The sequence below is a fragment of the Syngnathus scovelli genome, chromosome 5 (genome assembly GCF_024217435.2).
Source record: "Syngnathus scovelli strain Florida chromosome 5, RoL_Ssco_1.2, whole genome shotgun sequence".
Classification (NCBI taxonomy): Eukaryota; Metazoa; Chordata; class Actinopteri; order Syngnathiformes; family Syngnathidae; genus Syngnathus; species Syngnathus scovelli.
The window spans coordinates 13354974-13369794 of record NC_090851.1 but is presented as its reverse complement, the minus strand read 5'-3'; the positions used below and the strand labels follow the sequence as shown (position 1 = coordinate 13369794).

The 14821-nt window shown below is 39.6% G+C and overlaps 2 protein-coding genes across 10 annotated transcripts in view; one reads left to right on the top strand and one right to left on the bottom strand.

The window, feature by feature from the left end:
- krt222 (keratin 222) overlaps positions 1 to 2559 on the top strand; it is a 26259-nt gene extending 23700 nt beyond the window's left edge. For all 8 annotated transcript variants that reach the window (XM_068650886.1, XM_049720982.2, XM_068650885.1 and 5 more), the window contains one exon: positions 781 to 2559. In XM_068650886.1, coding sequence (XP_068506987.1) covers positions 781 to 994 — 214 coding nt within the window. In that variant the 3' untranslated portion in view covers positions 995 to 2559. The remainder of the gene's footprint in view (positions 1 to 780) is intronic.
- On the bottom strand, positions 1855 to 14821 carry LOC125969175 (tensin-4-like). Of its 2 annotated transcripts, none has more exons than XM_049720980.2 (13): positions 14653 to 14821; positions 12542 to 12827; positions 11318 to 11594; positions 10303 to 10577; positions 10133 to 10219; positions 9835 to 9966; positions 9326 to 9418; positions 7547 to 7624; positions 6846 to 6905; positions 5119 to 5290; positions 4978 to 5046; positions 4085 to 4114; positions 1855 to 3946 (listed from the first exon to the last, which is right to left on the bottom strand). In XM_049720980.2, the coding sequence occupies exons 2-13, from the start codon at positions 12792 to 12794 to the stop codon at positions 3817 to 3819; spliced, it is 1656 nt and encodes a 551-aa protein (XP_049576937.1). In that variant the 5' UTR covers positions 12795 to 12827; positions 14653 to 14821; the 3' UTR covers positions 1855 to 3816. The 2 variants fall into 2 exon arrangements, with proteins under 2 accessions (XP_049576937.1, XP_049576938.1); XM_049720981.2 differs by having other exon boundaries at positions 11318 to 11591.

The following is a 14821-nucleotide window of genomic DNA, read 5'->3' as shown; positions in this document are numbered from 1 at the left end:
TTGAGCACTTTATTTGCACAAAGGTAGTCCTTTGCCACGATCTTGTGTCAATTTCCACCTTTGAGGAAAGAGTGGGCGGGGACTACAAGCTATTTTCAGCTGAGCTCAATCTCTGTCCTCCAAGAATACACTTTACATTCATATTAACAATACCTGTGTATGTAGATAATCAAAGTCAAAGTCAAAGTCTGCTTTATTGTCAATTTCTTCTCATGCCAAGACACACAAAGAGATCGAAATTACGTTCCCACTATCCCACGGTGACAAGACATAGTTCACAATGTACATACAAGTAAACAACTCAAGAAAAATAAAACAAGAAGGCACAATCAATGAATAAATAAGAGTGATGAATAAATAATAAATAAACAAATAACACAATAAATAAGTACAGGACGCTATGCAGAAGGGGGAAGAGAGTTCAGGATCCTAACAGCCTGGAGAATGAAGCTGTTGGTGAGTCTGGCGGTGCAGCAGCGCAGGCTCCTGTACCTCTTCCCAGAGGGTAGAAGATCAAACAAAGAGTGAGCGGGGTGACTCACATCACTCACAATCGTGGTCGCCTTGCGGGCGAGATGGGAGGCGTAAATGCTGTTCAGGGAGGGGAGTGAAGCACCAATAATCTTACCAGCTGTGTTCACTATGCACTGCAGGGCCTTCATGTTGTATTCAGTGCAGCTACCACATCATGTATATGTATAATGTAACAATAACAATAGGAAGTCATCAAATGTTATGCATAATATAGTCATCATTATGCAATAATCACTATTTATCCAGGACCGAAAAGATTGACGAGGTCATCAAGCAATGGGAGAGCTCGTTCTTCAAGGGTAACCCAAAACTACGTAAGAAGTCTGTGTCCCTGCGCTTCGACCTGCACATGGCTGCAGCAGACGAGGGCTGTGCCCAGGTTAAACAAGGCACTCTCCCGGATGTTGAAGTGCGACTCATCATGAAAAGATCTCGCAGCAGTGCAACTATCACACCATAAATTACGGCATCAGCCACTGAGTGAATGCATACTGGAGTTTCTGCCTTAAACAGCTATCTGATATTGATATATGCATTTTGGTTTGATACTGAAGTTGGATGATAAAATTCACTTGTACGGGAAATGGGCACATGTAATGTGTACATGTGTTTTGCACCTTGACTTTTTTTGTCAATTCATGGAATATCTCAGAAAAAAATTACCAATTCATCAGCACTTATTTTAAATCTAAAATGTTTTTTTTTTTTTTTTTTTTTTTAATTTCCCCATTTTGTCTAATTGACATAGGTACTCCCAAAAAACAGGTCGTCTTTGGCTTCTCTCCATTTGTTCATTTAGTGAGGAAGAAAGCATGTGTTGGAAAGTATGTGTTGGAAGTTGTGTTGGAAAGTATGTGTTGGAAATTGAGTTTGTGTTTAATGACTGTGATTGAGGAACTTTTAAAATGTCCATTTTAATTTCATTGTCTCATTTGTGCATGATACCTCTGACATTGTCTGGTTTAAAGATTATGTTGACTACCTGCTTTTTACAAATAGCAGTCAATAGAGCCTACTGATTTGATTGCCTTCTGATATTGTGGTGAATTTAGTTAAGGGAAACTCATGACGTTGTTCAATTGTGTCATAAAGCTAAACCTTAAAATACTTAAAATCTCACTGCTGCAATATTGTTTACCTTATACAAAGCATAAACACAGCCTCATGCCCCAGTATGGTAATTTATTTTGTGGAGCGTGCACATTCGCTGTTTTAACCAGACAGTAGCAGCATTTGTACATAGTTAATAGTGAGCTATACAATAGTCTATGTAATGTGTAAAAATATATTTTTGCCCAACTATTGAAATGAAACAAATGCTTACACCTTTTATTGCATTTATTTGTATTTGCTTGTGGTCACATAAAAATGCTTCACTGTAAATAGCGGTCACTTTTCATTTCCATTAAATTATGTTTCCTATTTCAAGCATTTTAATTTGTTGTCGAAGCAATTCTACTTGACTTAACTTTGCCTAAAGATGTGGACATTCGTCATCAGAAGTAGGCCTAAATGGAATCTTTTGTTTTCAGCTTACAAAGAAAGTGAATATGCTGATAGTTATGCTTAACCACTAAGTGCTTTGCCACAGTATGTTTCCAGTGACTTCCTCTGAAAATGATACATTCACATAATTGGTGCACATTGATTGAGACAAGCCTCACATGTTAATTTATCATGACAAAAAATACACAGACAGTAATAAACAGAATACACTGTTTACAATGTAGTGCAATAAGTAGTATGATCTAGTGCATCTCTGTTTTTGGTTCGGGATAACATTAGCAATTAATTCAGATTTTATTCTTCCAAACATTCTGATCTTTCATCACAATATTTTACAATCAATAAGACAAAGCATGCCAACACTGAATTGTATATGTCGCAAATAGCATAAAACATTATGCTGTACAAGAAAGGTGCTAGTTTCATGCCACAGATTATTTGTAGCCTATACACTATCGAGATTGTGCAGTTGCCTTAATAAAAGCTGACTAAAGCATCATTTTGTTTGTAACATACAAACGTTCCTGTCTTCTGTAAATTGTCTTTAATGCGCTGTATCTTCATACACAAATTAGTCCAAATGTGCCTATTATACAGGTGATGATGATACATTTGTATTCATCTATGTTGCCCATTTTTTAGGTATTTTTACTTCTTTTATGTACAGTATGTTCTTTTTAAATGAGCAATAGATGTATTTGTTGAAATGAAATATTTTAAGATCAAAACTACAGAAAGACTGCCTCAAAATGGTTTGCGCTTCCCATTCTCTCCCTGACTGGGACCTGAGTGCCCTATTACTGCGGCAGGTGTGGGGCTTGTATCTTGCCTTTGACACTCCCTTACCTAGCCAGATAGTTTGACGTCATTGGCATATTTTGTACAATCTATTATCCATTTAACCATTATCAGGGTTGCTAAAGTGCCAGAGCCTGTTTCATTATCGGTCGCACAGCTTCCATTACAGTTGCGAAGCAAAATCTTATATGAACAAATAAAATGACTGAAATCAACAGTAAAGATTTGTTCCCAATTTAACAACACAGATTTGATAGGGACCAAGGCCCAAGACACTGGAGTGAAGTGCTAGACAATCCCAGAACATGTTGATGTCATAACACGTCTGATTATTTTAGCGTGTGTGTACAAGCTTTGTACCATCCACCCAAGGCCTCACTAGCAATAACAAAACACAAAAGGTGTTTTGATTGCTCCAGCTGTATTATGACAGCTGAAGTAGGTTATCCAGGTCTGCCATGACAATGAGCCAGAAGCTATTCTGCATATTACAAGCCAGTAGCCATCCAAAAAATGATTTTAAAGCTGTTACTTGAAGGTAATACTATGTTATGGTGCTTTAACTCCAAGCATTAGTACAGTGGTTCTTAACCTTGTTGGGGGTGCCGAACCCCACCAGTTTCATATGCGCATTCACCGAATTAGTGATTTGTTGTTGTTTTTTTTTAATTCAAGACATAGAAGTATTTTACTGGTGCACAAAACTAGCCGTGCATGAACATTACCTTGTTCAACGAACGAAACCAACTCACAATAAATGATATACTGGCAAATCAGAATTTAGACGATAAATCAGGTTTGTTCGGACCTCCTCAGTGGAGTCTCTGTCTAACCCCTGAGACCGACTCACCGAACCCCTAGGGTTCGATCAAACCCAGGTTAAGAACCACTGCATTAGTAGTAACCTGAAAATATATATAATATGGAAACAGTCTGTGCAAAGTAATGTTTGCTGTTTTTTTCAGTATGGCGCACCTATTATTTGGCTATGATAGCCTGAATAACATTGACAGCTGCACTGCAGGGCTGTAGAGGGTCATATTCAGCAAAGACGTGGCAGACGTTCTCCATGCCAGCTTCCACACCTTTTGCCACAAAGCCAAACATCCTGCAAACAAAGGCAATAACTATCATTTCACTTTATGTAAAATAAGATACAGCATCAAAGACATTGAATAATTACATTAAAATTGCAGGGTAATTGAGACATTATTCTGTCACTTTACACACAAAACAACTCTCGTACCTTGCACCAAAATTTGAACCTTTTCTCCACCTGTAACAGTAAAAAAAATTAATAATAATAAGGTTAAATATTAAGGGTTTTTCAAAAGTATACCAAGTAATTAATTCATGCATTTTTCTCTCAAATACAGGCAGCACATTTGCCTCAAAGTTTCAAAGTGTCCTATGTGTGTGTCCTAAGGTCAGCTGGGAAAGGTTCCAGCCCACCCAAATGAGGACAAGCAATATAGAAAAAAAAAATGATGCCGCAAATACTAAAATTGTCATTTAACGAGGTTTATTTTACATGACTGAAATAGACATACTATGCTGTGACAACAGGAAAAGTAAGTAGAAAAGACAATGGTAATGAAAATGACTGATCAGCTTCAATCTAAAAGCTAAAACGACCCAAAGCACATATACTGAGTTCTGCATGAATACAGAATTCATTTAGATATCCAACAAATGTGAAGGCTGAGAGAAGGCCAGTTCAACTAATGCTATTATCCTACATGAAGTAGTAGTATAAGTATTAGTATTGCTATAGGCTCCATCATAAAGGTAAGCGGTTTGGGAGATGAATGAAGAAATGAATTAGTTATTATGCAGCACCAAATGAACAAAATCACTTAAAATGTTGTGCATTATTCAAGACATGCAAACTGTTACTCGTTTCATTGACACTTTGTGAAGCATTGGTACTTTTTGTGAAAGAAGTCATTAATATGATGTAATGTTAGGTATTAAAAAGTTTTGTCTGCATGTTATTTTTTGCTCAATGACAGTTGAGTCACACCAGTTTCTGTGGAATCAAGTTCTAGGATTTAGCATCACATGATTTTTAGAACCACTATGAAAACCATGCCACCTGCTTGTTTAGTATTTACTGCAATTATTATATTGACCGTTTACCTTCGATCTTCTGGATCATTTCCACCATAGCTAAGCAGGTGAGCGGGGTAATGACGTCTGAAAAACTGCCTGTAAGAAAAAACATTCACACAGAATTTCACATGCATGTCACATCAAACGTGACTGGATGTGTTATCTTACTTCCTGTTGATGTCTGTCAGTGTGATGCCCTTCAAAGACACTTTCAGGTTGACTATGACAGGTTCAAAGGAGCCTGATGGCAGTTGGAGTGTTGTGGAGACCGCCTTCTCGACTGCGCAAGGTCCTGTCAACATCTCAGTGGGGATAGCATTCATGTAGATGAAATTGCAGGCTGCAAAAAAACAACACATTATTCTAGACCCCACAAAACAATGACACCAAGTGAAATAGACTGTGACAATAGAGGTTGCAATCACTAAGTCCACGAGTATGACCTTGGGTCTTGAAAGTATGTGTTTGTGTGTGTGTGTGTGTGTGTGTGTGTGCGTGCGTGCGTGCGTGCGTGCATGCGTGCGTGCGCGCGCGTGCGCTTCTAAGGAGAAGCAAACCAATGATTTTAAGTAGTCTGAAATTAATATACGTAATTAAATTGGCTTTATTACTTAACACAAATAATCCTTTTAGTTTAAACTGTAAGTGACTTCTGGTAAAAGATAATTTTGATTAACTTATTTAAGTTGTCTCAATTTTTGTTCAATTATCTCAGCATTCACATTTTCGGAATAAAGGAGGAAGTAAGAGTACAGTAGCTGGAGAAAATTGAATTGCGAGGACAGGCAAAGATTTTATGACATTTATGAAGATTTTAACCCAGTGATCTCTGAGATATGAGGAAGATGTCCTAAATAGTCCTCCATGACCACACCATCAATCCATAAAGCTAAATTAAAAGCATCAAAGTCAAAGTCAAAGTCAAAGTCAAAATCAAAGTCAGCTTTATTGTCAATTTCTCCACGTGCCAAAGACACACAAAGAAACCGAAATTTCGTTCCCCCCTATCCCACGGTGACAAGACATGGCCCACAACAGACAAACAAGTAAACAAGTATAACAACAGCGTGCTGAATAAATAATGAATAAATAACACAATTAATAAATAAATAAATAAATAATAAGAGGAGCAAAAAGGAGCAAGTGCGCGTACAGCAGACATTCCAGAAAATAGCGCAACAGTGCCGCACGCTACGCAGAAGGGGGTAGCGAGTTCAGGGTCCTAACAGCCTGGTGAAAGAAGCTGTTGGCGAGTCTGGTGGTGCGGGAGCGCAGGCTCCTGTACCTCTTCCCAGAGGGCAGAAGGTCAAACAAAGAGTGAGCCGGGTGACTCACATCTCTCGCAATCGAGGTTGCCTTGCGGGCGAGATGGGAAGTGTAAATGTCCTTCAGGGAGGGGAGCGAAGCACCATGTCTGTATTTTTATCAGTTTACAGATTAACACTTTTTTCACTGTTTTTACAGTGTATTAACAAGTAGGTGTTACGGTTGGCAATCCACTAAGGACTTTCCATCTAACTTTTTTTAAGTTCCCTGTAAGCCATTGGGCTTCAATGTTTCTGAGAACAAAAGCGAATATTTCATCCAAGTGTATTCAGATCATTACTCTTTAGTTCAATCTTATACATATTAGAATTGAGGTACAGTGGCTGACTGGTTGGCATGTATATCTCTGTATTTCCAAGTTTTGGTTTCAAATCCGAGATTTTCCGGTTAAACTTAAAAGGATGATTTGCAATAAGTAATGAAGAATTGTCAATAATTTTAGTTTACGATCACTTTTAAGACCACAGTTTAAGGTTGCACTAAAATAATTAGTTACATCAGAAAAAGCTAAAACATGAGCTGTGACAGATTGCGCATAACTAAAAAGCAGTAAAATATCACAGACTTACCCGTTCCTTTCTTTTCCTCTGAGGGTGATTTGTCTGTTCTATCTTCTTCCCCACCTTGCCCTATTGACAGAAAAGCAAAATTAAGAATACATGGGGAGAAAAAACACGTTTCTATTGCTTGGATGGATGGATGGATGGATGGATGGATGGATGGATGGATGGATGGATGGATGGATGGATGGATGGATGGATGGATGGATGGATGGATGGATGGATGGATGGATGGATGGATGGATGGATGGATGGATGGATGGATGGATGGATGGATGGATGGATGGATGGATGGATGGATGGATGGATGGATGGATGTGACGGACTGATGGATACAAAGCAAAATGCTCACTGGAGCTGCAGTGGTACCAATGCTAACCAGGATCTACTCAAATGATTGACATAGGGACAGGCAGTGGGAAGTGGAATTTGTGCTTGGTGCATATGCACACGAATGGCACATGAAGTGTAATTTAGTGGCTTCGTGATCGTCATATTATAACACAAATTATGGTTTTACTCACTTGTCTTAATGTGGCCTTGCGACAGCTTGAGAACGAGTAGTCAGTTGCCTTAAATCACTATGCTAACTCTGCCTTCTGCACACACACACACACGCATACACACACACACTCACATGCACACACTCACATGCACACACGCGCACACACGCACACACACACACACACACACACCCATACACTTCTTACCTTGGGAGTGGAGCAGCAATTTGCAGGGTAAAGCAAAAGTGGAAATAGTATGCTGGTACACCAAAGCAGAAAGACTTCCTGTAACGACAAGATTAAATTTCCAAAACAGCAACATTACCAACCACACAAAATAAAAAGAAAAGAATCAAACATCTCTGTGTTGCAAAACTACGTATTTAAAAGAGTCTACCTACTGTATGTAGTTGTGACCCAGCATTAAGTTTGGATCCAGCGGATTGAGTTGTATATAATTTAATTATTTTTAAAGTTGATTTTGGAGTTTGCGTCCTCCCTGTGTGCCCGCAGGGGTTTTACTCAGGCTTCCACCCACATTCCAAAACATGCTTTGGGGGTTTATCGAATACTTGAAATTACCCACGGATGTGAATGTGGGTGTGAACGAAAACATCAATGTGCCATGTGAAACAATGCAATTTCATTGATTTGGTTTTGTTATTTACTACATATTTGTCTTTGTGTATGCCAGGGACTAATAGGCAGAACATTTGAATTTCTTACCACTAGATGGCAGAAGGTACCATTAACCTGCCCACTCATCCAGTATTTCCAGTCATACATGACAAACAATGTGTCTCTCTTCAATTTAAAAACAATACACTATGTGTATTGTGTGTAACTAACCAGTCAGATTTGGTAGTATTTAACTAAATTTGAGACAAGATGATTAATTTAGGACATACAGTATCCTTTTTGTTAAATATGTTTTTTGTGGCGGCTCGGTGGCGCACTGGGTAGCACGTCCGCCTCACAGTTAGGAGGGTGCGGGTTCGATTCCACCTCCGGCCCTCCCTGTGTGGAGTTTGCATGTTCTCCCCGGGCCCGCGTGGGTTTTCTCCGGGCACTCCGGTTTCCTCCCACATTCCAAAAACATGCTTGGTAGGCCGATTGAAGACTCCAAATTGTCCCTAGGTGTGAGTGTGAGTGCGATTGGTTGTCTGTCTCTGTGTGCCCTGCGATTGGCTGGCAACCAATTCAGGGTGTCCCCCGCCTACTGCCCGATGACGGCTGGGATAGGCTCCAGCACGCCCGCGACCCCCGTGGGGACTAAGCGGTTCAGAAGATGGATGGATGTTTTTTGTGGATAGCCTTGAGGTCATTAGACCGCCTTGTTTTCTTCATGTTCTTTTTCTTTTTAATGCCATAGGAAAGATAAGAAATTTGGATCCAGAAACTAAAAACCCTGCCACCGTTTGGCTTTATCCATAGGTGCATAAACTCAACTGGCAGGTAAACAAGCTTGTTTATTTGCATTCATTTGAGTGGAAGCACCACACCTAAAGCCAAACTCTGGCAGGGTTCTTCACTTTCTGGACCTGAATTTCTAATACCTGCTAGTGCTGTTTGCCAGTACTATGTTATTGTATCAGAACTGAAAAAAGTTGTTTTGAGAATGAGTGGAAATTGTCTGTTTTTATGTGACATGTAAGTGACTGGCAACCAATCATGTGTGTACCGTGTCTCTAGCCTAAAGGTAGCTGGGATAGGCTCCAGTTCACCCGTGTACACAATGTGGATGTTGTCATATAAGACACAAAGGCTGTTATGATTAGTTGCGACACAACCAAGAAAGAATTGTAGGCAAGAGTTGTTGACCTACTCTGCTGGCAAGAGAGAGAGAGAGAGAGAGAGAGAGAGAGAGAGAGAGAGAGAGAGAGAGAGAGAGAGAGAGAGAGAGAGAGAGAGAGAGAGAGAGAGAGAGAGAGAGAGAGAGAGAGAGAGAGAGAGAGATTTTCAAGCAAATGGTGTTGTCGACCTTACCAAAGTACGGTTCCTGAGAAGAGCCTTTGAGGCGAACACCCTTTGCTGTTGATTCAATAAGGAAGTGTTTGATAAACTGAGAGCTGCTCTCTCCTGTTCGAGACACACACAAAAAAATAGGAACAGAAACAATGAAGACTGGTCTCGTCATTTCAGTTGACCCAATACAACTAGTAAAAATGAGTCCGAAGCTTTGCTTTAAGATTAGTGGATTTGATATTATTTCATTCATCCATTCATCTATTCATTCATTCACCTGTTCATTCATTCATTTATTATTTCATTCATTCATTTATTCATTAATTGTGTAATTATTTGTAGAAATTAGCTTGTTTTTTTTAAACATGGTTATTTTTTTTTTTTATATAGTTACCCATCAATAGGGTTAGGTAAGTGACCCATTAGGTTCTTTTAATAATGGACATGAATTTGCATTGCTGGGCAAAACGCAGCTGTAACATTTGAGAACGTGATACAAACACAATCAGAAGGCTGCAAATCAAACTTACCCATATCTGCAGTTGCTGAAGAACCAGTTACTGTATGGTCAACCTTCATGGCAAGACCAAAACTTCCTCTGTATGTAGTACTGTCTCTCACCACAAATGTTCCTGGTTCTTTGTCCTTCACAAAGGCCTCAGCTGAGGTGGATCAAACATGTTATGTTGTTATTGCATGATGCACTGCATTGTAAAATAGTTATCTTAAGGTATGTTATCTTTTGTAAAAATAAAAAATACTCTGCATAACTCACAATCCTGTGATTTTGTTTTCTGAGATGTGCCTCATCCCTGGTTCATGACTCACCTTCTGCTCTGCTTATATGCGGACGGAACCAAAACTTTGAAGAGTCCATAACAAATTTCATTGATGACTGATTCCCACCTAAATGGCCTTCGGAACAGGAAATAAGCAACGGATTGATTCAATGGAGTGTTAAAAATACTTTAGACACAACAGCAATGCCTGAAACTCACCGTGATGAACAAATGGCTTCTGTGCTTCTTCGTCATCCGTTGTAGGAGATTTCTTGTTGTCCTGGTGTGGTATGCCATTGATGAGCAACAGTGGAATATCAGTAAAAGAACCAGAGAGCGACTGCTCAGGACTACTCATTGAACAGTTGCTTGGCATCTCCTGTCCTCGCTTATCTGACCCATCTTGGGTCATAGATTGCCCTGTCCTGTACCCATCACTGAGTGAGACGAATGACCCGATACCTTCTGCATCTTCACTGGCCAAAGACAGGGTGCTGTGAGGATGAGAGAATGTTGAAAAAGTAGGTACATGTCGTGATGTATTGGCACAAGTACAGTTTGGAACTGTCAAAATATTAGGAACAGGTTTCAGTATACATACAGGTAGTCCTCAACTTACACCGCTCGACATTCGAATTACAAACATTAGTCGATGCAAGCAAAGCGCTGGTGGAGTGAAAAGACTGTCACGAGGGTATTACCCCCCACCCCCACCTACCCACATCGAAATATGCTTGGACCCAAACAATTGACTTTTGTGTATTTCCTGATTTTTTTTTCCACATTTTCCTCCCTTTTGCTATAGGGAGCACATATTTTGATTATTATGTTTCTAATTGTTTCAAAAAATGTTTTTAGTTTTGAGGACCCCCTGAGATTGGTATACTGTGTTAAATTATCATTTAATTCTATATATATATATATATATATATATATATATATATATATATATATATATATATATATATATATATATATATATATCATTTTTATCAAATTTAATTTTAAAACAAAATTTGATGTCTCAACTTACAAACAATATGAGTTCAAAACAGCCTCTCGGAACCTATACTGTTTGTAAGTTGAGGACGAACTCAATGCAGGGCCGTTCTACACAGCACATAACATACAAGTGAGAATTTGTATCGTTCTACAGTAAATGCAAATTTATGCAAGTGGTTGTTCATTTTTTTAATTGTATTGATTGTTCAATAATCAAGTGAACAAGTTGTACCTTCCCAGGATGTAGCTGGTATCTGAACATGTTGATGTCGAGAGTAGTGAGGCTGCACTGTTCCTATTTGAATAGGACAAGCGAAGGGACCCTTGAGAAGATGATATGTCATTCCTCATTGGGGGATTTCTTTTGGGTGCACCCCCACATGGCAGTAGAGGCCGGGAAAAGGAGGGGGAGTCAGCAAAGACCAGCGTGCCCGAGGGACTGAAGCTGACACTGACAGGTCTGGGGATGGGGATACTGGGAGACACTGTGGGTGAGGAGCAGTATCCTTCTGGGGGAAAAATGAAAACATTGGCAGTTAAAGGGTTCGTGCAGGAAAAACTGAATGTGAAACATTTGTTGTCAAGCTCATGCATAATGTGTTTTGTTTTATATTGACTTAAGGGGCTTGGCTAGTGTACACACAAATTCTCATGCAGGTACCTGCCTGCACAGTACAGGGTAATCCAACCTGGCACTTCTAATTTCTCGAGCTCTGCTGTTGTGTCACAATATCGGAGAGAAGTTCTAACTTGTTTTAGTTCAATTCAGGTTATGTCTACCACACTATGGATTCAGATCGTTCACTCCAAAAATAAAAAGCTAAACTCGTACAGCCATAGCAAATGACTCATATACATGAAGGAGTCAAACACACAATGATGGTTGCTGGGTGACAGTACGTACACAGGAAATCCTGTGTTTAGTACATGAAGGTTTATGCCTTCATCATCTCTGGTAATTGTTCAGATTATTTTTTTGTAAGTGTTTGCTTCCAGGCCACAGAAATGAACTTGCAACCTATAGTACATATGTAGCGACAAAACAAAGGCAACATGGGCAAAGGCAGAAAGTAAAGAGAACTCTACACCACTACTGGGCTTTGATGGGACTTTTCTTTGTATGACTAGCCTGAGAGGTTGAGGGTGTGTCTCATAATAGTCTGGGCAGCAGTCCCAGAACACCTGAACTGGTGCAATTACCCTGTGAGGGAAAAAAACTCCTAAAGGCTGAGTGCGTTTTCCCAAAAACAAATCAAACATTAAAAATTTAGTTAGCAGGATCTTTTGACTGCTGTGTTTGACTGAACCTGCAGTTTGTTGATCTCAGTGTTATATTATTACTACCATTTACTGCACATGTGACATTTAACTATGACATATGTGTTGTATTACTTATTGCTTTATTACACAGTTGTAAACTTCGATCAAGATTTAATTGCATGCCGTCATACCTTACCTGCAGCTGGACTGATGCACGGATGTTTTTTGTTGGCCTGAATTGGTTGAAAGGTTGGATCCAGTTCAAGCATTAACTGGTTCAGATTATCAAGAGAAATGTCCAGATCCATGTTGCCAAGGTGACTGCTGGGCTTGCTTGGCCGTGAACACGCAGTCCCCGTCTCCTGTTCTGGGTCCAGACGTATAGTTTGACCCACTCTCAGAACGTGATTGGGTATGATATGGGACATGCCTTCAGCGTTCGGCATCATGTTAGGAGGAGGGCTCACAATCTTTTAGCACAACTAAAGATTTGGACACAATAAAGAGAGATCAGTTACACTGGCCAAGTATTATACCTTTTGAAAAGTCACACATTTCACACACACTATTATTCAAAGCAGACTGTCTATAACGTAATAAACAAAACATCCAAACACATCACTTATGTTAGTATTAGTAATTAATTGTTTATTTCAGAAACAAATATGAATTCTAAGGTTCTTGCAATGTGATGATTACCTGTTTTTGTTATACATATGTAAGTGTCTTTTGAATGATAATGAAATATATTTTCCCATTGATTAAATGTTATATGTGCAGTATTTACTATATACGTATCATGACTTCATCATATCACATCACAATCAAAGAAAGTACAGTTTTTTGTTTTTTAGTAAATCAGTAACACTTTTTCCAGCTCTAATGTGCACATTGTCACTTGTCAACTTCAGGGGTTTATTTTTATTGACAGACGTACCTGCACTCAGTGTAAAAACTGCCGCATCTGACAATTTGCTGGCAAAAAAACCGTGCCCATCTATGAAAATATCTACAGAGAGAAAACTCCACCCATGTGCAAAGTTAGACTGCACTTTACGCTTGGTTTTAACTGATTACGTGTTTTGCAGGGGTTCTTCTCACAAATGTGGGGAAATATATATGTATCCATCCATTGATTGTCTGAAACACTTATCCTCACTGGGGTATGTATTTAAAAAAATAATACTAATAGAGCCCTCAGGTGCATCTGCGACAGAGGCCATCCCTGCATTATGCTGTTATCATTCATAATTAAAGCTAGGGCTATAAGAAAGAGTTTTGATATTAACAGTTTCAGCTTCAATTAACTTCTTTTTATACTTGACAGTTGGGAACGTTGAAAAACAGTCAGAGGTTGCCCAAAGTTCCGCCTCAGAGGTTCTGCTGCACCCTACTGTGCTATCCAACATGTGTTGCCACATAAGCAAAGACCAGACAGTCGGTGAATATTGACTAAGTATGAGCAAGTAGTGTCCTTCTGTGAGTTCAGCATGAATAACTCCAAGATGAAAGGTGTGTATTCTATGGAATCATCAGTCCAACTCATAGTATGTCTCACTGGCCCTTTCAAGATAAGGAGTGGTGCTCAGTGAGTCACTGGGCATATACTGCTGGTTGTCATGACTGCACAAATGCATTCCACAAAACATCCATCCATCCATCCATTTTCTGAACCGCTTAGTCCCCACGGGGGTCACGGGCGTGCTGGAGCCTATCCCAGCCGTCATCGGGCAGTAGGCGGGGGACACCCTGAACCGGTTGCCAGCCAATCGCAGGGCACACAGAGACAAACAACCATTCGCACTCGCACTCACACCTAGGGACATTTTGGAGTGATCAATCGGCCTACCAAGCATGTTTTTAGGATGTGGGAGGAAACCGGAGTGCCCGGAGAAAACCCACGCGGGCTCGGGGAGAACATGCAAACTCCGCACAGGGAGGGCCGGAGGTGGAATCGAACCCGCACCCTCCTAACTGTGAGGCGGACGTGCTACCCTTCCACAAAACATTTACTTGGAAATTTAAAAAGTATGTCTCCACCTCATCTTTTAAAAAGAACATTCTTAGATTTTGTGAGGATACCTATAAACAGCTCAAACCTCACTTTTTAATCCTAGGAAATTGTAACAAGTTGCTTTTAAAAGTTAACATTTATAATAATCAAACAGTGATTGTTTTGTTTTTCTTACGATCTTTACAGATCAATCTAAGTGCTCAACACAAAAGGTATATCTGTACTCAAAATGATCGTTATGTAATACCTCCTGTAGTCTCTGTGTTCATTTATAAATCTTAAAGTTGCCTTACCTTATTTTTCTCTTGTGATGATCTTAGAACAGGAAATGTGCAAAGCTGATATATCCAGGTCTTTTTTACTTGGACTCTATATGTACTTTATGCTTTCATTGTAAAATGCCAACCCTTTTCCCAGTGAACCTATCATCCACTCTAGATTACCAACCCCTGCAGCTATAAA